We start from the raw sequence: 20,031 nt of genomic DNA on the forward strand, positions 1-20,031 counted from the left end.
TATTCGTAACTGAATGAAATTACAGCCGAGAACCATTCTCCCAATATCTCAACCATTTATAGGTTAAATCTGGACCTCCCTAGATGACCCTGGCTCCCTTTGGTAAGTACTCGGTCTCCCAAATGCCACCCCTACACCCATCCCATGTGGGTGTTGTAAAGGCCACACAAAGTTCCTCCTCCAACCTCAACCGTACCCCCACAGCCTGGGCTCTCCTTTATTTTTGACCACTGGTATGTGCCTGGCTGGTTGGAGCTATGCTCCGCTGAAGCCTCCCATGGCGCCTGTAGCTCCTCCAAGCCATATCTGCTGGGAATACTGTGGGAACTGATCCAGGGACTTCTCCTCAGCCTCCCTAACTTGTACTGAGCAGAGCCCTCTCTGCAGAGCTGCTCTGAGCCTGTCACTCTGATTATCTCTCTGAGCCCAGTCCACACGCTAGCTGGTCATGTGATCTTTTCTACAAGACCCACATTATTTCTGACAGCTCTCTCAGAAGTGAGGTGCTGCCTCCACACCTTGGGGTATCCTCCCATGACCACTCCCGGTCTGTCTCTTCATGAGCCAGGGTCTGAGCACTGGGGATTCCCAGTCTCTTTGAGTTGTAAGCCTCATCTGACTCCTCCTCAAGTCTTGCCTCATTCCCTTCCTCCTACTTGCCTGTGACAAGCACAGCTTTCAGCGGGAGAGGCAGGGGAGGTAGCATCTCTGAGGTAGTGTTAGCGCCCTTCCCTACCTACTTCTGTGGCTTCGTTTTATAAACTCTGTGGTCTAGTACCTTCAAGCATGGCTTTTCCCAGAGTTCAAACCAAAACCATGTAGCACCCCCTAGCAAGCTTTAATCAAAATGCTTCTAGCGCTAGGGGGGTTACTTTTTTCGCCCCTGTGTTCTAAAACATTCGATCTGATGTCCTTGGCTGGACGATTTCTTGTTGGAGATCAACATCCGCCTTTCAAGCTTCCAACATGCTGTCATAGGTGCATGTCTCTCATGTTGGCTGCCGAGTTGCAAGGGTGACAGGGGAAAGTGTTCTTGATGCCACTTGTGGTGAACTGGCTCAGCTAAAATGAGGCAGCAGTCCATCTCATCCTAGGAGAAAAAGGAAATCACCTTCCATATATATATATATATATTGTATCATATATTCATTCAATTCTTATATTCATTTTTATGAATGCATTTAATTTATTTAATCAAATTTAATTAATGTATTTAATTAATATATTCTTTTTAATCATCTCTGTTCTTTCAGAGAAAGCCATTGACCCATTTCCAATTAATATTTGTAGACCATCTGAGATAAAGGTCCAACTTAACTGCACATGACTATCCCATTGGCACCAATCCCATTTATTGAAGAAACTATTTCTCCCCCTAAGGTAGTGACCTTGGAAGCCTTGTCAAAAAGTTAATTGATTCAGGACAAGATTTTATGGAGCTGGATAATAGAAAAGCACCAGAAATCTGTCCCCCTATCTAGATAACTCCACTGGCAGAACTCGACTAATATCACTGTTTTGGAACTTGAGAGTCTGTTGATGGCAGCATCCAATAGAAGACCTGAAAGGCAAACTGCAGGCTATTCAGTTCCTAGTTCAGCCATGAGGTAGGCAGCTATGCACACATTTCTGAAGTAGCAGCTTATCAGCAGTTCTCAGATCCAAGGTGGGCACAGATGCATATGAAGAGTGTCTGAGAAGACTGCTGAGAATCTCATCTGATCAGGGAAGGAGCCGGAGCAGCGTTGGTCATCTTTGCTCCTCCATCCATGGTTGCAAACCCTGGCCCTTGCTAAATCGACTTCTAGGGTGTTTAAAGGCAGGTGGCACGTTCACCCCTTCATTTTCCTGAAGTGAAAACTTAAGGGTTCTTTGGAAAGTCGGTTGGATGGTTTGCTGAGGGCAAACACGTGAAGGAACATTTCACTGAAGCAGTGAAAGGCTAAGGCAGACTAGTAAAGAAACATTTTGTTGAAACAGACACAGGTGAAAGGATGTTCTGCTAAAGCAAACACATGAAAGGACACATGATGAAGGATTCTTTGCTATTAACACACATGTATTGGTCTGCCTTACATGGCATAGTTGAGCTCCTTTGGTCCAGACTCCATAGAGAGAAACATACCAAAAAAAAAAAAAAAAAAAAAAAAAAAAAAAACCTTCTGGTGGTTTGGTTTCTCGCCACTTCCGTGGACTCAGGTCAGTGGGCAGAGAGATATCAGGTGAGAGAGAAGTATGTGCTGAGGCAAGGGTGAGGCAAGACCTGTAGAAAACATATGATGTTTGGAGAGAGTGAGTATAAACAGAACTCAACAGACAGTGCTGGAGGCTGAGCTTGGTGGTAGAGCTATCTGTGCAAGGCTTGTTGGTCTCAAGTCTTTGCTGATCTTTGCTTCACTGAGAAAGGCACGGTTAAAGCCACGCCTGGTCCCTCCTGCTGACTTGTGCAAATTCAGCTGAGGTCTGTCTGTGCCTGCTAGGTCATGCCACTGCTGCTGCTATCCCTACACTACCAAACTGGACTGCTGGTGTATCCATGAAGTGTTGGTGAGTGGATCGAGCTGCCACTGCTGACCTGTGAACTGAACTGCTGATTTCCTGACAACACGGGTGGGATTTACTACAAAGAACAATTTCTGAACAGACCCATTTCCCCTTCTTTTCCTTTCTTTTCTACTACCTCTGGTGGGTGGTGGGCTAGAAGGAGGGTTAAATCATTTAAGAATCACCATTAAAAATAGACTTTTAAAAAATTAAAGTTACACTTTCCTATTTTGTCTTTTTAAAAGCCAGTTGTTAGAGAATAGAACATCCAAAAGCAATTGTTTATAGGACAAAATTAGAAAGCCACCATACAATGCCAGACTTTGTGGTGATGCATGCTTTAATCCCAGCACTTAAAAGGCAGAGGCAGGCAGATCTCTGAGTTTAAGGCCAGCCTGGTTTACAGAGAGAATTCCAGGATAGCCAGGACTACCAAGAGAAACCTTGTCTTGAGGAACAAAAACAAGAAAGAAAGAAAGAAAGAAAGAAAGAAAGAAAGAAAGAAAGAAAGAAAGAAAGAGAGAGAGAGAGAAAGAGAAAGTTACCATGTACACATACTACACAATCACAAATGCAGAGAGAGAACACTCACAGTTCTGCACAGCATGTGTTGCTCAAGAGCGATGATAAATGGCTGTGAGCTTCTCATCACGATAATGTGGTCCCTATATATCTTGGTTCACTTCTCTGTTGCTATGACAAGCACCATAACCAAAAGCAACCTTTGTGAGAAAAGGGTTTCTTTCGTTTCACAGATTACAGTCCATCATCCTGGGAAGTCAAGCCAGGAACTGGAAACAGAAAGCACAAAAGAATGTGCTTATTGCTCGCACCCCCTGGCTTGGTCAGCTACCTTTCTTACACAGTCCAGGCCCATATACCTAGGAATGGTACTACCCACAGTGTTCTGGATCTGACTGTGTGCTGGCTAGTCTTACGTCAACTTGATGCACAAACCAATTAACTGAAAGAAGTGACCCTCAATTAGGAAAAACATCGTCATAAGATCTGGCTGTAAGGCATTTTCTTAATTAGGGATTTATGGGGAAGGGCCCAGCCCATGGTGGGTTGTTCCATCTTGGGCTGATACTCCTGGGTTCTATAAGAAAGTGAGCTGAACAAGCCTTGGAGAGCAAGCCACTAAGAAGCACTCCTCCATGGCCTCTGCATAAGCTCCTGCCTCTGAGTTTCTACCCTGCTTGAATTGTCCTGACTTCCTTTGGTGAAGAACTGTGATCTGGAAACATAAGCCAGGTAAATCCTTCCCCCACCCCCAAGTTGCTTTAGTTATAGTGTTTCATCATAGCAATAGAACCCTAGAACCTGTAAAGGCATTTACCGTGACATAGTGAATGGGCCGTGTTAAACCAGCGGTCACATACTTTCATATTTCTTGCATGAGTTTCTTGTACTTGGTTTCATCTTTTCCTGTTTTGGTACTGTGACCAAAGGAGAAATACTGTATTCTGTATACATCCTAAACCCTAGATGTATAGGTTCGTGCGAGTCTATGCTATGATATCTGAACAGCAAGTCACCCGACAGCACGCTGCGCGGAACGCCCTTCGTCATTAAGTGATGCATGAGGAGTCACGACAGAGCCACAGTCAGTAGAGAATGGACAGAAGAATCCAGAAGGCACCTCAAAGCAGAGTATAACTAGACAACTAGCCAATAACCAGCATGCTGTCAATACAAACTAAAGCAAAGTGAGATGATACCTTGGCCAAAATACACTTTCCTTTCTGCCATGAACAACTAAAAAGCAAGCCCCTCTACATGTTGGGTCGTAAGTCTCGTAAGGCCTATAGCTGTTTCAGCTTTCTGAATCAAGACAATAAAACCTATGTGAGGTTATGGTCCAGAATAATCGATGAATTGAACTTCATCAAAGCCAAAAAGCAAACAACAAAACAAAACAAAACAAAACAAAAACTTCGGCTATGCAAAATGCATTCTTTTTTTTCAATTTTTATTTATATTTGAGAGAGACTGCTCGGTGGTTAAGAGCACTGGTTGTTCTTCTAGAAGACCCAAATTCAATTCCCAGCATTCATGTGGCACCGCCAATCTGTCTAACTCTAGTCCTAGGGCATCTAACGCCTGGCCTCCCCTGCTCTTCGAGACGGTATACGGACATACATGGAAGCCAAACATTTGTTTACAGAGAATAAAAATAAAGATTTGAAAGCTGTAAGATTTACTTATTTTCCCCTTACAGGAATGTGGTTTGGGTTAGATATGTTTGCGTATGTTTGCATCGCAGTATGCAGTGCCAAGGAGGCTAGAAGATGGCGTCAGATCTCCTGGGACTGGAGTTACAGAGGAGCTAATGTTCAACAGACCACTGAACCCCAGTCCTCTGCAAAAGCAGCAAGTGCTCTTAACCACTGAGCCATGGCTCTGGCTCCCCAAAAAGCGACTCGTCATAGGAGACTGGCAGGACAAAGTGCAGATAACATTATCATATTTCTGCTAAATTATATTTCTGTGTCTAAATATCCAACGAGCTCTAAAATATCACTAACAAGGAAAAAAACCCACTCTTAAAGACAGCAAATGTTTTCTCATAAAAGTAGAAAATAATTAGGAAATGAAATGTCCGTATATGGTTATCTTTGCAACTGCACAAGAAGATTAACTCTCTGGGGCCAAGTCTAACTTTGAGAGCTTGACACAGAAAACTGTGCAAAATGACACGGAGAACTTTATGCCTTAAAACGGAGCAGTATTCATTGTTTGTGGGTTGAAAGGGAATCAGCTTCCCCAAGTTAGTGACAGACTAGTGATTCAAGCCAGAGTCCCAGGATATCAAAAGTGTCTAGAAAGAAACCCGATAGAAATGAGTCTGAAATGTAAATGGAGATGTAGCTCGTAGAGAACAGCAGTCACTTCTGATGAGTAAGTTGGGAGGATCATATACTTCCAGACAGGAAGCAAAGCTTCAATGTGGGAGATCAGCATAAAACTGGATGGATGAGACAAAGCCCAAAAAAAATCAGTTCTGTTCCAAAGAGACACTTCATTTACAGCCACAGAAAGAAAAGCAGTGCAGAAAGAATTATCTTTTCACAGGTGGTTATGGAAAAGAAGGTAAGCTGGACCCTTCTCTCCTCCGCCTCTGCAGACTCCTGGGGCCTAAACGTAAAAGAAAAGTTGAGAATTTGTCAATGGCAAAAGATAGCAGATGCCTTTGTGGTATCGAGGCAGAAAAAAAAATATTTCTTCGAATGAATATAAATGACACTGGCCAGAAGGAAAGTGACTCACTCTTTGAAACCAATACCACCATTCCCTCCCCAGTCCAAAGACACTATTAAGAGGGTGGGTGTGGGGGACATGGCATGCACCTGTAGTCCCAGTTACTCCACTCAGGAGACTGAGGTAGAAGGACTGTTTGAGCCCAAGAGTTTGGGGAGAGCCTAGGCAACAGAGCAAACTTTTGTCTCAAAAAGAGAATGGATGGGAGAGGGGCCTCCTCAGTGGCCAACTTTGTTTCCCAATGATGGCTTCCACGATACCTCCCACCCTATACTTTTTGCCTTGCCCTACCTAGAAGTAGGGGGAACTTCCTGTGCACAGGCTCTGTTTCTTCAGGACCGTGGAATTCACTTTGGAGAAGCCGTTGTATTAGATTGTCACAGGGGGAAGGTTCTGGGTGGGTGTAGCAGCTAACATCCTCAGCAGAGCTCCCAGGTGATCATCAGCAAACCCTGAAGCCTTCCCACCAACTCGGCCTTCAGACTACTGACAGCAACCCTGAAAAAGTCCAGTCAACAGTGACACAGAGAAGCCTCTGGAAACCTCCTGACCTTCCCAAACAAGAGTAAAGTTAAGAGCTGCCATTTCACAGGTGGGTGGTAGCATGTACCTTTAATCCCAGCACCCGGGAATGTTGATCAGATGTGGTGAGAGGTGGTCCAAGAGGGTTGGTCCCAGAGGGCTGGGAGTGGGAATGGGAACTGGCAGGGGGAGGGGCATCTCTGGTGACTAACTGGAGGCCAGAGATGGGAGAGGATACAGGAAGTCTATGGGGGTGACTCTAGCTGAAATCCCTACCAGTGGCAGGTATAAAGACTGAAGTGGCCACCTCCTGTAGCCAGACTTCCAGAGGAGGGAGGGGGACATCAATCCACCTACAAAACCTTCAACCCAAAATTTGTCTTGCCCACAAGATGTACAGAAATAGAGATGGAGCAGAGGCTGAGGGAACAGCCAACCAATGACTGCCCCAACTTGAGACTCATCCCATGTGAGAGAATGAACCCTGAACATTATTAATGGTACTCTGCTATGCTTGCAGACAGGAAGCTAGCATAACTGTCTCCTGAGAGGCTTCATCTAGCATGGGATGAAGGCAGATGCAGAGATCCACAGCCAAACATCAGGTGTAGCCTGGGGAGTCTTATAGAAGAGTCGGGGGATAGAAATGAGCAAGCCGGGGAGGTCAAGGACACTACAAAAAGACCCATGGAGTTGAGGAACCATGGGAGCTCACAGAACCTGGGCCTACAACCGTGGAGCATGCAGGAACTCCCCCTACACATTTGTAGCAAATGTGCAGCTTGGTTTTCATGTGGGTCCCCTAACAAGTGGAGCAAGGTCTATCTCAGTCTCTGTTGCCTGCCATTGGATCCCCTTCGCCCTACCTGGACTGCTTGGTTGGTCCTCAGTGGGAGCAGATGTGCCTAGTCCTACTGGAACTAGATGTCCCGGGGTGGATCTCTGAGGAGAAGGGGAGAGGACAATGGGTGAAGGAATTTGGAAGAATGGGACTGGAAAGGGGAGGGCTGTTATCAGGATGCAAAGTGAATTAAAAAATAAATATAAATAAACAAATAAATAAATAAATATGCTTATCCTCAGTGGCAGTTAGGGAAAAACCAATTAACACCACAACGTGATTTCAGTACAAACTAAAATGAAAACTTGTCAGCGCTGTCTGCCGATGTTAGAGACACACACACCTCGCAGTTTCATTCCTGTTCTGTGCTTGAGAGAGTTGGCGACATTTTAAAAAACGGTCGTCATCATCAACAGTCTGGCCTTGACTTTTGGCAAGCATGAGCCCGGGCTGGTAGGTGGGGATCGTGGGAACAGTGTGAACGGAGTACATAAAAGCAGAAAAGGTTGAAATCGTCATTGTCATTTGGGATATATTTTGAAATAGGAAAATTCTAGCAAAGGAACCACAAAGAGAAAGGAAGTCTGCGCGAGAGCGTTTGCCAAAACAGAAAGTGGAGTGTCACCTGATAAAAAAGACTTATGAATGAGCTCAGAGCTAAAGTATTTGGTGGGGAAGCTAAAGCCTGCCCATCATGGTGGTACAACAGTGGGAGGCTGTTACCCAGGTGCCGGCTGCATTCACACTGAGGGGAGAGAGGCCTCTGCAGGGCTCGCTAAGACTTAACGTACAGCTGTTTTAACGTTATATTCGTTGCCACTTTGCTTACTGATGGAAGGGAGGTGCAGAAAACACTACTACCCGTTTTTGTTCATTCCCCGATGCTAAAACGCGCATGGGGGACAGGGCAGTCACCTGCGCTCCTCTCCCACCCGCAGTGGCCCTGGAGTTTGTGCTCGGTGGCAGCTGCTTTGGAACTGAGCGCCCTTGACTTTCGCAAAGTGGGTGCTCTTCCTTCCCGGGCTGGATTCTCCTGGGGCAAGCTGGAAGGGGCCGAGAGGGGCGAGGGGCGGGCAAGGCTACGGTGACCCTCCTCCTCCTGAGCCCCGCCCCGGGCCGCCTCCGCTCCGCCCCCGGGCCGCTGACCGGTCCGCGCCCCGTCGGCGCCTCGGCGCGCGCTCTCACTCCCAGCCCAGAGCTGCGGCCGCGCAGGTCCCACCCGCGCCCAGGGGCCGGAGATGCAGCGGGGCGCTGCGCTGAACCTGCGCCTGTGGCTCTGCCTCGGACTTCTCCAAGGTGAGCGCCCGGGCCACAGCCCAACCCCCGCTCCGCTTAACCGCCCGAGGGCGGCTGAGCACCTGGGGCCAGTGGTGAGACCGCACCGACCGGGCGGGAGAAGGGACGGGGCAGTTTGGGAACCTGGGTATGCGGACGCTCACTGGAGCCAGGGAAGTCAGGGGAGCCCGGGGGCTAGAGACCGAGACCGCGGGGGAGCAGGAAAGACCGGGCGGGGACTGCAGCCGGGTCACGAACAGTGTGGCGGGGCTGCGAACAGGTCCCAGTCTTAAATCTACGGTGCGGGGTGAAATGCATCCTTAGTCTGGATCCTTCAGGTCCTTACTCAGTCCCCAGGAAGTCCAGGACTCCCTGCCTCTCGGTCCCGATCCTCCAGCGTGAATCATTTCCCCATTGATCACGCCCGACCCCGCACTTGGGTGCGCACTTCCCGATGCCTTGCGTCTGCACTGGAGATCGGTACCCCGAGGTCCCCCAGAGGGCGCTCCGGGCGGGCATCTACCTTCTGGACTGGGACTAAGAGGACTTGGGACACCCCACCCGTACCCCACTGCAGGAACCTGACAATAGTGCTGTTCCAAGTGAGCCTAGATGCAAGTTAAAACCTAAGCCGAATCTTTAGTCCATAGTTCCAGACCGATCCACGTCGAGGTGAAGGGCCTGAGGTCCTGGGATTTGAGGGGATCTCTGGATCAAAAGGATAAAAGATTTGAACCATAAAGCAGAGGTTGCAAGGAGAGCCTTGGGCACAGGGAATAGCAGGTTCAAGTTTGTGTTGAGAGCTTGGCTCTGCAGTGCTGACGAGAGTCTCTGGAAGCAGAGGGGGCTGCGTGCAGGGGCCAGGAAGGAAGCACTGGGGATAAGGCAGGGGATGAGACGGGCATCCGCTCAGGATCCGCTATCCCTGGAAATCCAGGGTGACGGGGTCATCACAGAGCCCCTGATGCTCGACGGAGATGTGCTGAAAAGACCTCAGAGAGAGAGGAGACCTGCATGTTTGTAGAAATTGACTTTCCATGTTTCATCTTTTATTCCCACAGAATATGAGGCATTTTTTATTTAAGGGGAAACGTGTAACCTTCCAAGGTCCTCAGGAGTCGGCAGGCAGGGAATTAATAGATGCAACTTTTGGTATCGGAGCCTGGCTCTCAGCTCCCACCGTGTACCGTCAGACAGGGAAGCTGAGCAGGATGTGTTGAATCTGTGTGTAGACATGAAGAATGGCTGGACCTTTGGCTGTTTCTTACTCCACTGCCCCCAACCCTGGATGACGCTTTTCGCCAATGTTCAGGGTGTGTTTGTTAAGCGACTGAATGTGTGGGAGAAGTAAACAGGGCTCTAGTTGGACACGATGGATGAGGAATGAGACTTTCCTGTGCCCAGGAGACCTCCCACGTTCAGCCAAGAAAGGTATCTGAGGCCCCAGGAGGTTACATTGGCTGGAATGTAAGCTGTGCAAATTCTTCCCCCTCCCCATTGCTAGAATCCTGGGGTAAACAGTCTGAGAGGAAGACAGGTACATTGTAGAAACGTGAGGAGCAGCAGAGGTCAGTAGGAATGAAGGGGGGTGGAAGTGTTCCCTGAAGTAAGCACCCATGACCACGTGGGCTGTGAAGGGAAGGAAAGGAGGGGGCTGCCAGTGTAAATAGAGACCAAGCTTCCCTGAGCCCTGTGTCTGGTCCCGCTTGCTCCTGGGTGAAAGAGGATCCAGGAGCTCTCAGCCTGGTGGGGGATGCCTCCAAAGGAACATGAACTCCCAAGTACAGAGGACGAGATGTTTAAGTCCACGGTAGGATACAGAAAGAAACACACACCCAGAGCAGGCAAACCAGAGTAGGAGACCTGAGTGAAGCCTGGGAACCCTAAAATAAAGCCCTCAAAGGCAACAGACTCACACTTTAGTCCTAGCTGTGCCCCAAAGGCCTCAAGGCATGTCCTGAGATCTCCTTTTTCCATTGGGCACCAGTGTCCGTTCCTGCATGTGTGGATCAGTGGCAGGTAGGCGTGGAGCACTGTGCTGGACTTCAACGCTTGGTGTCCTGATCTAGTTCTATAATCTGACCCTGCAGATTCCCTGCAGGAAAGGGCAGATGACAGCTTCAAGAAAAACTCCATCTCAGAACTTTAGTCTGGAGGGAAGCTAACAGGTGACACAGAGGGGACTGCTGGCTTCATCTAAAGATGGTCTGCCTTGCCATGGTCTACAGCAAACATGGCTGCCTCTCTGATATTCCTGCTCTTAGGTCCAGGACAGTGGGATCTACTGGTCTCTGTGGCCTTCTGGTCCTAACTCAGAGCTCTAGAGACTGAAATGTAAGTGTCTCTCAGAGCAATGTAGCAAAAGGGGCCCTGATCCCTCTTCAAAGCCTGGCCTGGGACAGTGTGGTGAACAATCTGGCAAACTTCCCAGTCTGTCAGGGAAAGAGACTGCAGCTCTGTGCAGCTATAGCCACACACACACACATCACCTGCTCAGGATGGCAGGAAGGACAGGGGCACGACCCCATCCTGCAGGGGTTTTCCAAGTGCCAGACTGATGTGGCATTGGCTTTCTGTAGCATGGGTGTGAACGTGCTCAGAGACACCCAGCTACTGCCTGTGGGCTGCACAGGAAGCCAGTTGTCAACTCCATCTAGAGCATCTCAACCTTCCTAACACGGCGGCGACCCTTTACTGCAGTTCCTCGTGTTGTGGTAACCCCCCCCAACCATAAAGTTATTTTAGTTGCTACTTCATAACTGTAATCTGCTACTGTTGTGAATTGTAATGTAAATAGCTGATATGCAGATGGTCTTAGGTGACCCCTGTCAGTCATTTGAGACCCCCCACACACAAAGGGGTCACAACCCACAGGTTGAGAACCACTGTTCTAGCCACTTGTAGGAGGGGTCTACAGAACGTCAGCAAAGGGTATTCCGAGCAGGGTGAGGAGCACCTCACATGAGGTCCAGAGAGGAATGCCCCAATGGAGATAAGTGAGTGGTCCGATGAGGCCAGCTAGATCTTAAGGGTGGTTGGCTAGGGAGTGACAGAAGAGCTGGCAGGAGTGACATAGATGACTGTCCTGACGAAGCAAGGACCAAGTGAATTGGACATTCGGAAGTAGGAAGGGGGAGGTTGTCCCCCAGGACTCTGGCTTAAGCAAACAGGTGGACAATAAAGTCATCCACCTGGGGAGGACCTCAGGAAGAGGAGGTAGTATGGAGAAAGCATGGTCTCCAGACGTTAGCATCAAGTAGACTTTCTTGACGATTCCAGTTCATGCTGCCAGGTCAAATGAGGAAGGAACGAAGTTGGGAGAACCTAAGGGCAGCCACAGAGGAGGGAAGGAGAAAGCTCTCTGTGTCTAGTTTAAAGTTTGGTGTTTTCCTCTACCGCTCAGTTGTCTCTCCGCCAGGGCTTGGCCTTCACCCCACAGCTTTTGGGAAGCTACGGGAGTGAAAGGCGGGTGGGGAGATGTCCCCAAAGATCTTCTTGCACTCTGTCCGGACGTCTCTGATAGAGAAGCAGCCAGCGTGTCCCAGCCGGAGCCAGGGATTGCTGAGTTTCGGTCCTTTTCAGACACTGGCTTCCTCTGGGATCTCAGTTTTCCGGTCACACTGAGGGGACACGTCTGGGAGCAGGAAGGTGCGGGCAGTCGTTGCTGGAGGAGGTTCAGAGGCTCAGAGCTCATGCCCTGCCCCCATTGGGCGGTGCCAATAGCAGTCACGCCCCCCTGCCCTGGCTCTTCAGCCTGCCACCCTGTCTGTCCCTGGACAGGCACAGGTCCTGGTGGCAAGTGGGGGAGCCCCCTGCCACGTGGACGGCAAGGTCAGCAGGGGTTCATGGGAAAGGACTTGTCGGCCACGAAAGAGGACATCCTGCCTGCATTTCCCTCTTCCTGAGGCAGGAGCTGGTAGCCCCGATTTAGCAGCGCTGGGGGGCCACCTCTGAGCCAGCTGGACTGTGTGATAAAGTGGCTCGTTCTGCCAGCTGATGAGCAGAGCCCTAACCCCAGGGGTGTCCAGGGCAACTGGCTGGCACAGCTGGTGAAACCACAGCCAACCCAGTGCTGAGAATTCAGTGCATGATAGAGTCCCCCTCCATCCTCTCCAGCAGCCCAACAGAGTATAGAGGCAGCCTGTGCTCCCGACCTCGTCCCTGACTCTTGATGTCCAGCACCTTTCAGAAGTTTGCCAGGATGATTCCTCAAGGCACATCTCTGATTCACAGATCTGAGTCTGGCAGAAACCGCCAAACATGAGCTGGTAGAGCAGAACCTTCCTTCTGGATTCCAAGGGTATCCTAAGAGATACTCAGCCTGCATCCACCTAGCCCCACAACTCCCAGCTTGTATCCACTTAGTCTCACGGGTACCCCCTAACCCTGCAGTCACATAGCCTACACCCATTATATTCCTAACCCAGTATTGACACTTTGCTGCTTCAGATAGGCACCTAGAAGATTACAAGGGTCCGCCAGGGTGTGTGGCTCATTCCCATCCTTTGTGTGCCCAGGAGTACAGATTGCAGGCTTCCAGGAGGGCTTAGGATGAGCCCAGAGTGCCAGGTTCAAAGCTTTCCTATGTGAGGTTCATATATATTAAGTCGTATCCCCAAAAGCACACATTAAGTACACACACACACACACACACACACACACACACACACACACACACACACGGCATGTCTGGGAGTGAGCTATATACCTCAGTATAGAATGATTCATCAAATTGCTTCACATCAGAGAGTATGGAGAGCTTACCCTTGCGATGTAGGCATCGTTGTGCCCATTTTGGAGATTTGGAAATTAAGGCCAAAAGGGTAAAATGGCTCACTAGAGATGCTAGGATGATCTGGTTATAACAAGAAAAGGACAGGTGTCTGTTCCAAGATGACATGGAGACCAACGAGATAAACGGCAAGTGGGGCTGTTAGGACAGCATTGCAGAGGAGGGCAAGTGGACTTCTAAGTGTCTGACCCATCAGACATTGTCACCTTAATGTCCCTAGCATGTCCCAAACAGTGGCCTAAGGTGCACATCTCCGTGAATAGCATCTTCACTTAGCCAGGTACCACTTCCTCCCCTCTGCAGATACCTACAGATTATGTATTGTTCCCCAAAGCCAGCCAGGGGTTAATCACTTGAAAAGTCCAGTTTGTCCCAGAGGAACGCTCTGAGGCTGCCACAATGAAAGGAAAAAAATTGAAAGTTCTTAAACTAAGAATTTAAATCTTAAACTAAGGAATTTTTTAGTCTGAGAAATCAAACTTCTCAAGAAGCTGCAAACAAGTATGAGGGGAGACTGGGGGTCCTGTGAGGAAAGCCTCAGAGGGGAGGCGGCCCTGGGTTAATACCTCGGAGCAGATGAAGAGACTGTCACACGAACATGATGCAGGGAAGACACCATCTGCAAGGCTAGAGAGGGATAGTGGGGGTGACCGGGAAGCCATGAGCACCCATTTTACACCCAAGCAGTAGGGAGGCACAAGGTCATTTCACCCAGAGGGGGGGTTGAGTTCCAGCAAGATCCCCTGGCCACTGGGCACATGGGACGATGCTGGTCCAGGCTTGGTGCCCTGAGCTCGTCCAGATGACCTAGCGGAAGGGAGAATATAAAGTATTTGAACTCTGGGTACAAAATTCAGTGTGAACGTGACAAGGAGAGGAGGACTGGACCTAGAGTCCCTGTCACACTATCCTTGTTGCCTTCTTCCTGGGTGAGCAAGCTCCTACTCGGTCTACAAAGCCTATTCCAACTCTGAGAACGGGTGTGATACAGAGACCCATTGGCTGTGGGAGATGAGTGTGGTTACTGACAAGTGGTGGAACGAGTGTGGGCCAGCAGCCTAAGCTGGAGGAGGATGAGCAGCGATGCCAAGGTTGACAGGAGAAAGCTGGTTCTCTTTCATAAACTGCAGGCGTGCAAGGGAAACTGACCTCCCTGAAGGTTGGCATAGCCCTGGCCCCAAAGGCGATCTGTTACAGGCTGTGAAATTGCAGGCAAGTGCCTCAGTTTCCCCTCTCCACAATGGTAATAACAGTACCTAACTGGCAGGGCGAGCCTATCAATGGGAAAAGGGTGTGTGAGCAGTGTGGTGCCGCACGGGTGCACAGAAAGTGCTAACTACACATTTGCTTTTATTGTTGTAACAGGATGTATTGGTATAAGCAGAATTTGGGGGTCAAAGTGTGTGAACGTTTTTTTATTATTGCTGCGTGAGCCGCTGCTTCTCCACATCCTTGCCAACCCGAGGAAGTGCGTGCTTTCAATTCTTGCTCATCAGATGAGTGGACATTTGTATGTTCCCAGGCTCCTGTTTGTCCTGTTGATGTGAGACGTGGCCTGAGTCTGAGGGCTGGGGGGGTCCCACCAGGACAGAAATGCAAGAGAGCAGTTGAGGAGGATCAGGGAGCATAAAACAGGGTTAAAGTCCCCAAGGTATGCCACTGTCCAGAGGAGATGAGACCTGGGCCTTTTTCTATGACCTCACTACCCACATCATTCTCTCTCTCTCCCACCTACCTGATTTTCAAAGTTACATGTGGGTCAGTCGTTTCCTACTAGGTCTGCAAACCCCAGGTCAGTTCATAAAAACAATCTCTCTGGTCCCCATGGAGCAAGGTTGTCCCTAACCCCCTCCCTGCATGCTCTGACTCAACCCAGAATGACTGTCGGGCGGCACTCGGCAGGACTGTCGGAACCATGAGTCAGTCCCTATGTATTCTAAACTTGTAGTGGTTCTGGGAACGCATCGCAGTATTTGTGGCCTGCCACTCATAGTAATCTTGGGAGGAGTCTGCACCTCACAAGGGGACAATGTGGAGCTTAGAGAAAGGAACGGAAATCTGGTCCAGGTCATTGTGGTGAAGAAGAACCATCTCCAAGCATACCCTCAGGGCAGCACCTTCTACCCCTGGCAGCTCCTGTGGGAGCTGGGACACTGATAGCAACTTGACCCTTGAGCTCAAAAGCTCAGAATGTCGGTCAGCTCAGGAGCACTCCAGGACAGAACATTCCCCCCATCTCCCTGCCAAGTGTCTGCACAGGGCCGTAACTAGGGGGTGCACAGGGGCACCCCTGAGAGCAACACCCTAGAACCTGAGCTCTACCCAGCCAGCTATGACCCCTTACGTTCCACCACAGTTTGCCTGTAGTCTGCAGCCTGGCCATCTTTGTTCTCCTAGGCATCGATGCCTAGAGAGCTCATGTCACGCTGACACAGACAAGTCTGTTTTTCACGTCAGCCCAGGGGCAGAGATCCTGATACCATTCCATTTCAGTCATCCTGGACCTGGGGAGCTGGGGACCTAGATGTGAGCTGCTAACCTCATAACTCTAGGCACCATCGCATGACACAAGCCGTCCTTAAGCTGCAGGTCCGGGCTGGGCTGCAGGTGTCATTTAAGCCTCACTTTCAGGGGAGCTGCAGTAATTCTCCAGGTGTAGACAAGGCAGACAGAAGACACTGCTTGAAGCCAGGCGAGGGATGGGCCAGCCTGATGTGCTCAGCCAGACTGTGGACAAATGCAACCTTTCAGGAAATGGGGCCAGAATGAGGCTATCTTCAGCTCCAGACAGCATACGGGAGCCAGGGACGGGGCCCTGAAGCAGCAATGTCCTTCTGTGCTTAGAAGTGGGCTAAAGGTCATGGAGGCTGCTGGGCATTGAGGACTAAGACAAGTGCTCAGAAAGGGACTGAAAGGGACAAAGAGACATTAGGATGAGAGTGAGGAGGAGTATCAAAGGTGTGCTGGTCAGTTGGTACCTCACTCTGCCATGCCTTGGCCCATCCCAGAACCTGTGTAGCAGCCCGCAAAACACCTCCAGCCTACCTGCAAAGAAGACCAAGACTTTACCCTCTGGAGTTCTAGCATGGCTCCTAGGCACATTTATCAAGGAGATGACCGTCCCTTCCCTTGGTTCCAGACTTCCTTGACTTATATTTCTTCCTATAGATATCCTTCATATTTTCTTTCCATCCCTTCTATGGGCCCACCTGGGTGGGACTAAGGGACACACCCAGTCTGGGGATATCCACAGTAGAGAATGAATCCTCACTGTCTCTCAGACGCTCTTGTGTGAGATTGCGTTTTCCCTGTTTCTCCGGGCAGATGCTTTTGAAATTGTGTCTTTGCTGGGTATGAGCCTGTGATCCCAGCACCCAGGATGCCGAAGCAAAAGGATGGAGAATTTAAGGCTAGGCGTGGCTACATGGATCCCTGTCTGAAAAGGGAAGGAGTGGGAAATGGTTGGCTCCCGCTTTAAAGGGATTTGCTGGCTGTAAACTGGGCCATCGAGCTAAATAAATAGATGAGCAGGAAGCAGAAGAGGAGTGAGGGAGGAAGCTTGCAGCTCAGGAACACATGGCTTCCTGCATAGGCTTTTCCATCTGAGGGGGTCCCTAAGGCTTTAGATGAGGGTTTCAAAGGAAGGGAAAAATAGTTTCTGGCCTGAGTATCTTTACCCACTGCCTTAGGCTCCAAAGCAGGGGTGGATCTAGACTCAGATAGACTTGGGCTGCCCTAAAACTGCTACCTGCTGCCTCCGTTTCCTCAATACTGGCTGGACTCAGGATCCTCCCCTCCCTCTGAGGCTCTTGTGATGACTAAGTGGGATGCTGTTGACCTGACCAATGCCCAGCCCCTCATCTGCCAGAAGCCTTCCATACCATCTGCCTGGCTCACAGCTAGACGCCAGCTTTGCCTGGGACTGGCTGCACCACACGCAGTCTCTTGAGCCTGACATCAGGGTCTCCATGACTCAAGGCTGGAAGGTGCCCCCAGGACTGCTGACAGCACAGAGGAGGTGTGCGCTCTGGCCTTGCTGACCCCAGCCTGGTGCCCGCCTCTACTGCTCTGCCACAACCTTGGGGGCCAGGGCTCTGCTGGCCAGGGGAGGAAGAAGTCAATTCCCGAGTCAGGAACAGGAAGGCAGGGGGAGCGCAGCAGAGGCCAGGATGACAGTGCTTCCTGCTTCGGGAAAGGAAGGACAGCAGAGACAGACAACAGCCAGGCAGGAAGGATGCACCCTTTGCAGGGTTGTATGTGGGGGTTGGGCGGTCACGGAGCCTCTGAACACAGCAGCCCTCTGGCCCAAATGGATCCAGGTGCTGAGTAATCTCAAGGTTTTCCTGACCCGTCAAACTGGGAAGCATCTTTTGCAAAGGAGCAAGGTCTTACTTAGTTCCAGGCTAAATGAATACAATTCAACCTGTTTAGCCATCATTCCATCCATCCATCTGTCCATCCATCCATCCGTCCGTCCACACCCATCCAGTCACCCTTCCAACTGCCTTTCATCCATCTGTCCATCTGTCTAACCTTCATCAGTTTACCCACACACATCTATTCCTACAACAAACTGTGTCTGTCTACAACCATACAATCACCCATCTCTCTTACTTTAGCCTACCTGTCCATCCATCTGTCCCGTTATTCACACACCCTTCCACCCATCCACCTATTTAGTCATTCAGCATGTATCTATCTTACCAAGTGCTGACCTAAGTAGGCATTGAGTGGGATAGAAAAAAGAAATCATTTGGTCCTTACCCATTGAAACTTATTGCTAATGGAGCAAGACAATGGAAGGCAGGGACAAACAAACATTTACAATGCCTGCCTCGTAGCAAGCATGAGGCCGAAATGGAGCCTGAAGAAGGAACTTGGGTTTCGTAAGAGCGAGGAGGTCACGTCTAAGCTGTGACCTAGAGATACTCAGTGCATGAAGAGAAAACTTGCGTTGAGGACAGATATAGCCCTACATTGGGAATGAGCAGGACACGCTTGCTGCTGAACAATGAGGTGGCTGAAGAATGTGGGTGTAAGTGGAAATGGGCCATGAGTGTGTGCGAAAGTGAGCGAACACCAGGTCTCCAGCAGGAGTTTGAATTTTCCCAGAAAGGCAGTACAAAGTCACAGAAAAATATTCAAGTACACATGACTTCAGTATGACTTCACTGTGAGACACACACACATACATATCACATATCTACGACGTAAGTATACATTATAAAGTATATTCTATATTATATTTACATATGTTTTGCCTCCATGTGTCTGGCCACCACTTGCGTGCCTGGTGCCCACAGAAGTCAAAACGTATCAGATCTCCTGGAATTGGAGTTGTGGTTGTGAGCCGCCGTGTGGGTGCTAGGAATCAAACCTAGTCTTCTGGAAGAGTAGCCAGTGTTCTCTTAGTCACTGATCAGTTTCTCCATCCTCTCACTCTGTGTGTGTGTGTGTGTGTGTGTGTGTGTGTGTGTGTGTGTGTGTGTGTGTTAATATTACTAACAAATGTATGGAGGAAATCTTGAGGAAGACAGCCTGCCCAAGAAACCATTTGGGGGGTCAAACATAAGTAGTAGAACCCTAGAGGTAAGCACTGGGCCCACCAGACATTATGGTATACGTCCTAGAGAGAAGAAATAGCCGTTCATGCTGTTCCCACTTGGAGTCACTGAGACTCTAAAAGAAGAAGCCTTGGATGGGGATAAAGGAGTCTAAGTAAGGCTTTAGATGAGGAACATGAAGTTGGAGTGTTTGTGGGGCTAAATCCACTGCACATCTGGACTCCTTTAGCTGAGTTGAGAGAGGTGGTCTGAGCTGAAGATACAGGTTTTTTTTTAATTATCAGGATCTTTAGAAGGGAGAGCATAGGCAAGGGAGAGTAAAAGGAACAGGCAGCAGTAGGCGGAAGAGAATAAAGAAGACAGGAGTGGCAAACATCCTGGATGGAGGTCACTGTGGTGTGGCTCCACTCCAGAGGTGCACTAGATAGATAGATGATAGATAGATAGATAGATAGATAGATAGATAGATAGATAGATAGATAGATGCCAGAAGCAAGTAGAGAATTGCTTTGAGGGTTTCTTGTATGAAGATGGCAATTAGAAGAGAAATGAGTTATGTGAGATTTGAGTCTAGGGCATTAGGGTTTGGGGACACAGCAGTGAGCTTGCTGTGAGAGCAGGGGGTGGAGAAGCCCTTCTGAGAGGCTGGCCTGGGCTTCAGGTGAAGGGCAGTAAAGCATCCCACTCACGCTTTACTTGTGAATGCTGAGAGTTGAGGAGGAAGAAAAGAAAATTCTAGACCATATTAACGAAGACCACTCAGTCTGCAAGGAGTAGAACCAATGGGACACTGCCAGTATGAAGGGCTTTGTGAAGCAAGGTTGAGCTTCTCTGGAATGTGGTATCCTGAAACTGAGGATTATAGGCAAAAGGACAATCCAGATGACAGGCTGTGGGGTCTCCACTGCACCTGGACAAGGGCAGAGCCAGGAGAAAACATGGGGTGATGGATATTTTTGATGAAGGTGACAAATTTATCAGTGGCGGATAAGGACACCTGAGCAAGAAGGAAAGGAAAAAGGAAAAGGAAGGAAACGTGGAGTAGCAGGCATCCGGGGATGGTGCGATTTTAAGTGGTGACCACATCCAGGCTGTGCCCTTGGAAGTCCGTGGCTGAGGGGGAGAGGAGGAGAGGACTCAGAGTTGAGGGAGGGGGAGTCATCCTGTGGATGTTGAAGTCATGGAGAATGGCATGAGTTGGGGTGGGGAGGAGGATGGTGGGCCAGGCGCTG

General features: G+C 49.4%; 1 protein-coding gene across 1 annotated transcript in view; it reads left to right on the forward strand.

Moving 5' to 3' along the window:
• Positions 1-8,406: 8,406 nt before the first annotated feature.
• Flt4 (fms related receptor tyrosine kinase 4) overlaps positions 8,407-20,031 on the forward strand; it is a 41,114-nt gene continuing 29,489 nt past the window's right edge. The window contains exon 1 of the mRNA XM_032913942.1: positions 8,407-8,464. Within this exon, the coding sequence (XP_032769833.1) occupies positions 8,407-8,464 (58 nt within the window). The remainder of the gene's footprint in view (positions 8,465-20,031) is intronic.

The sequence above is a fragment of the Rattus rattus genome, chromosome 9 (assembly GCF_011064425.1).
Source record: "Rattus rattus isolate New Zealand chromosome 9, Rrattus_CSIRO_v1, whole genome shotgun sequence".
Taxonomy (NCBI): Eukaryota; Metazoa; Chordata; class Mammalia; order Rodentia; family Muridae; genus Rattus; species Rattus rattus.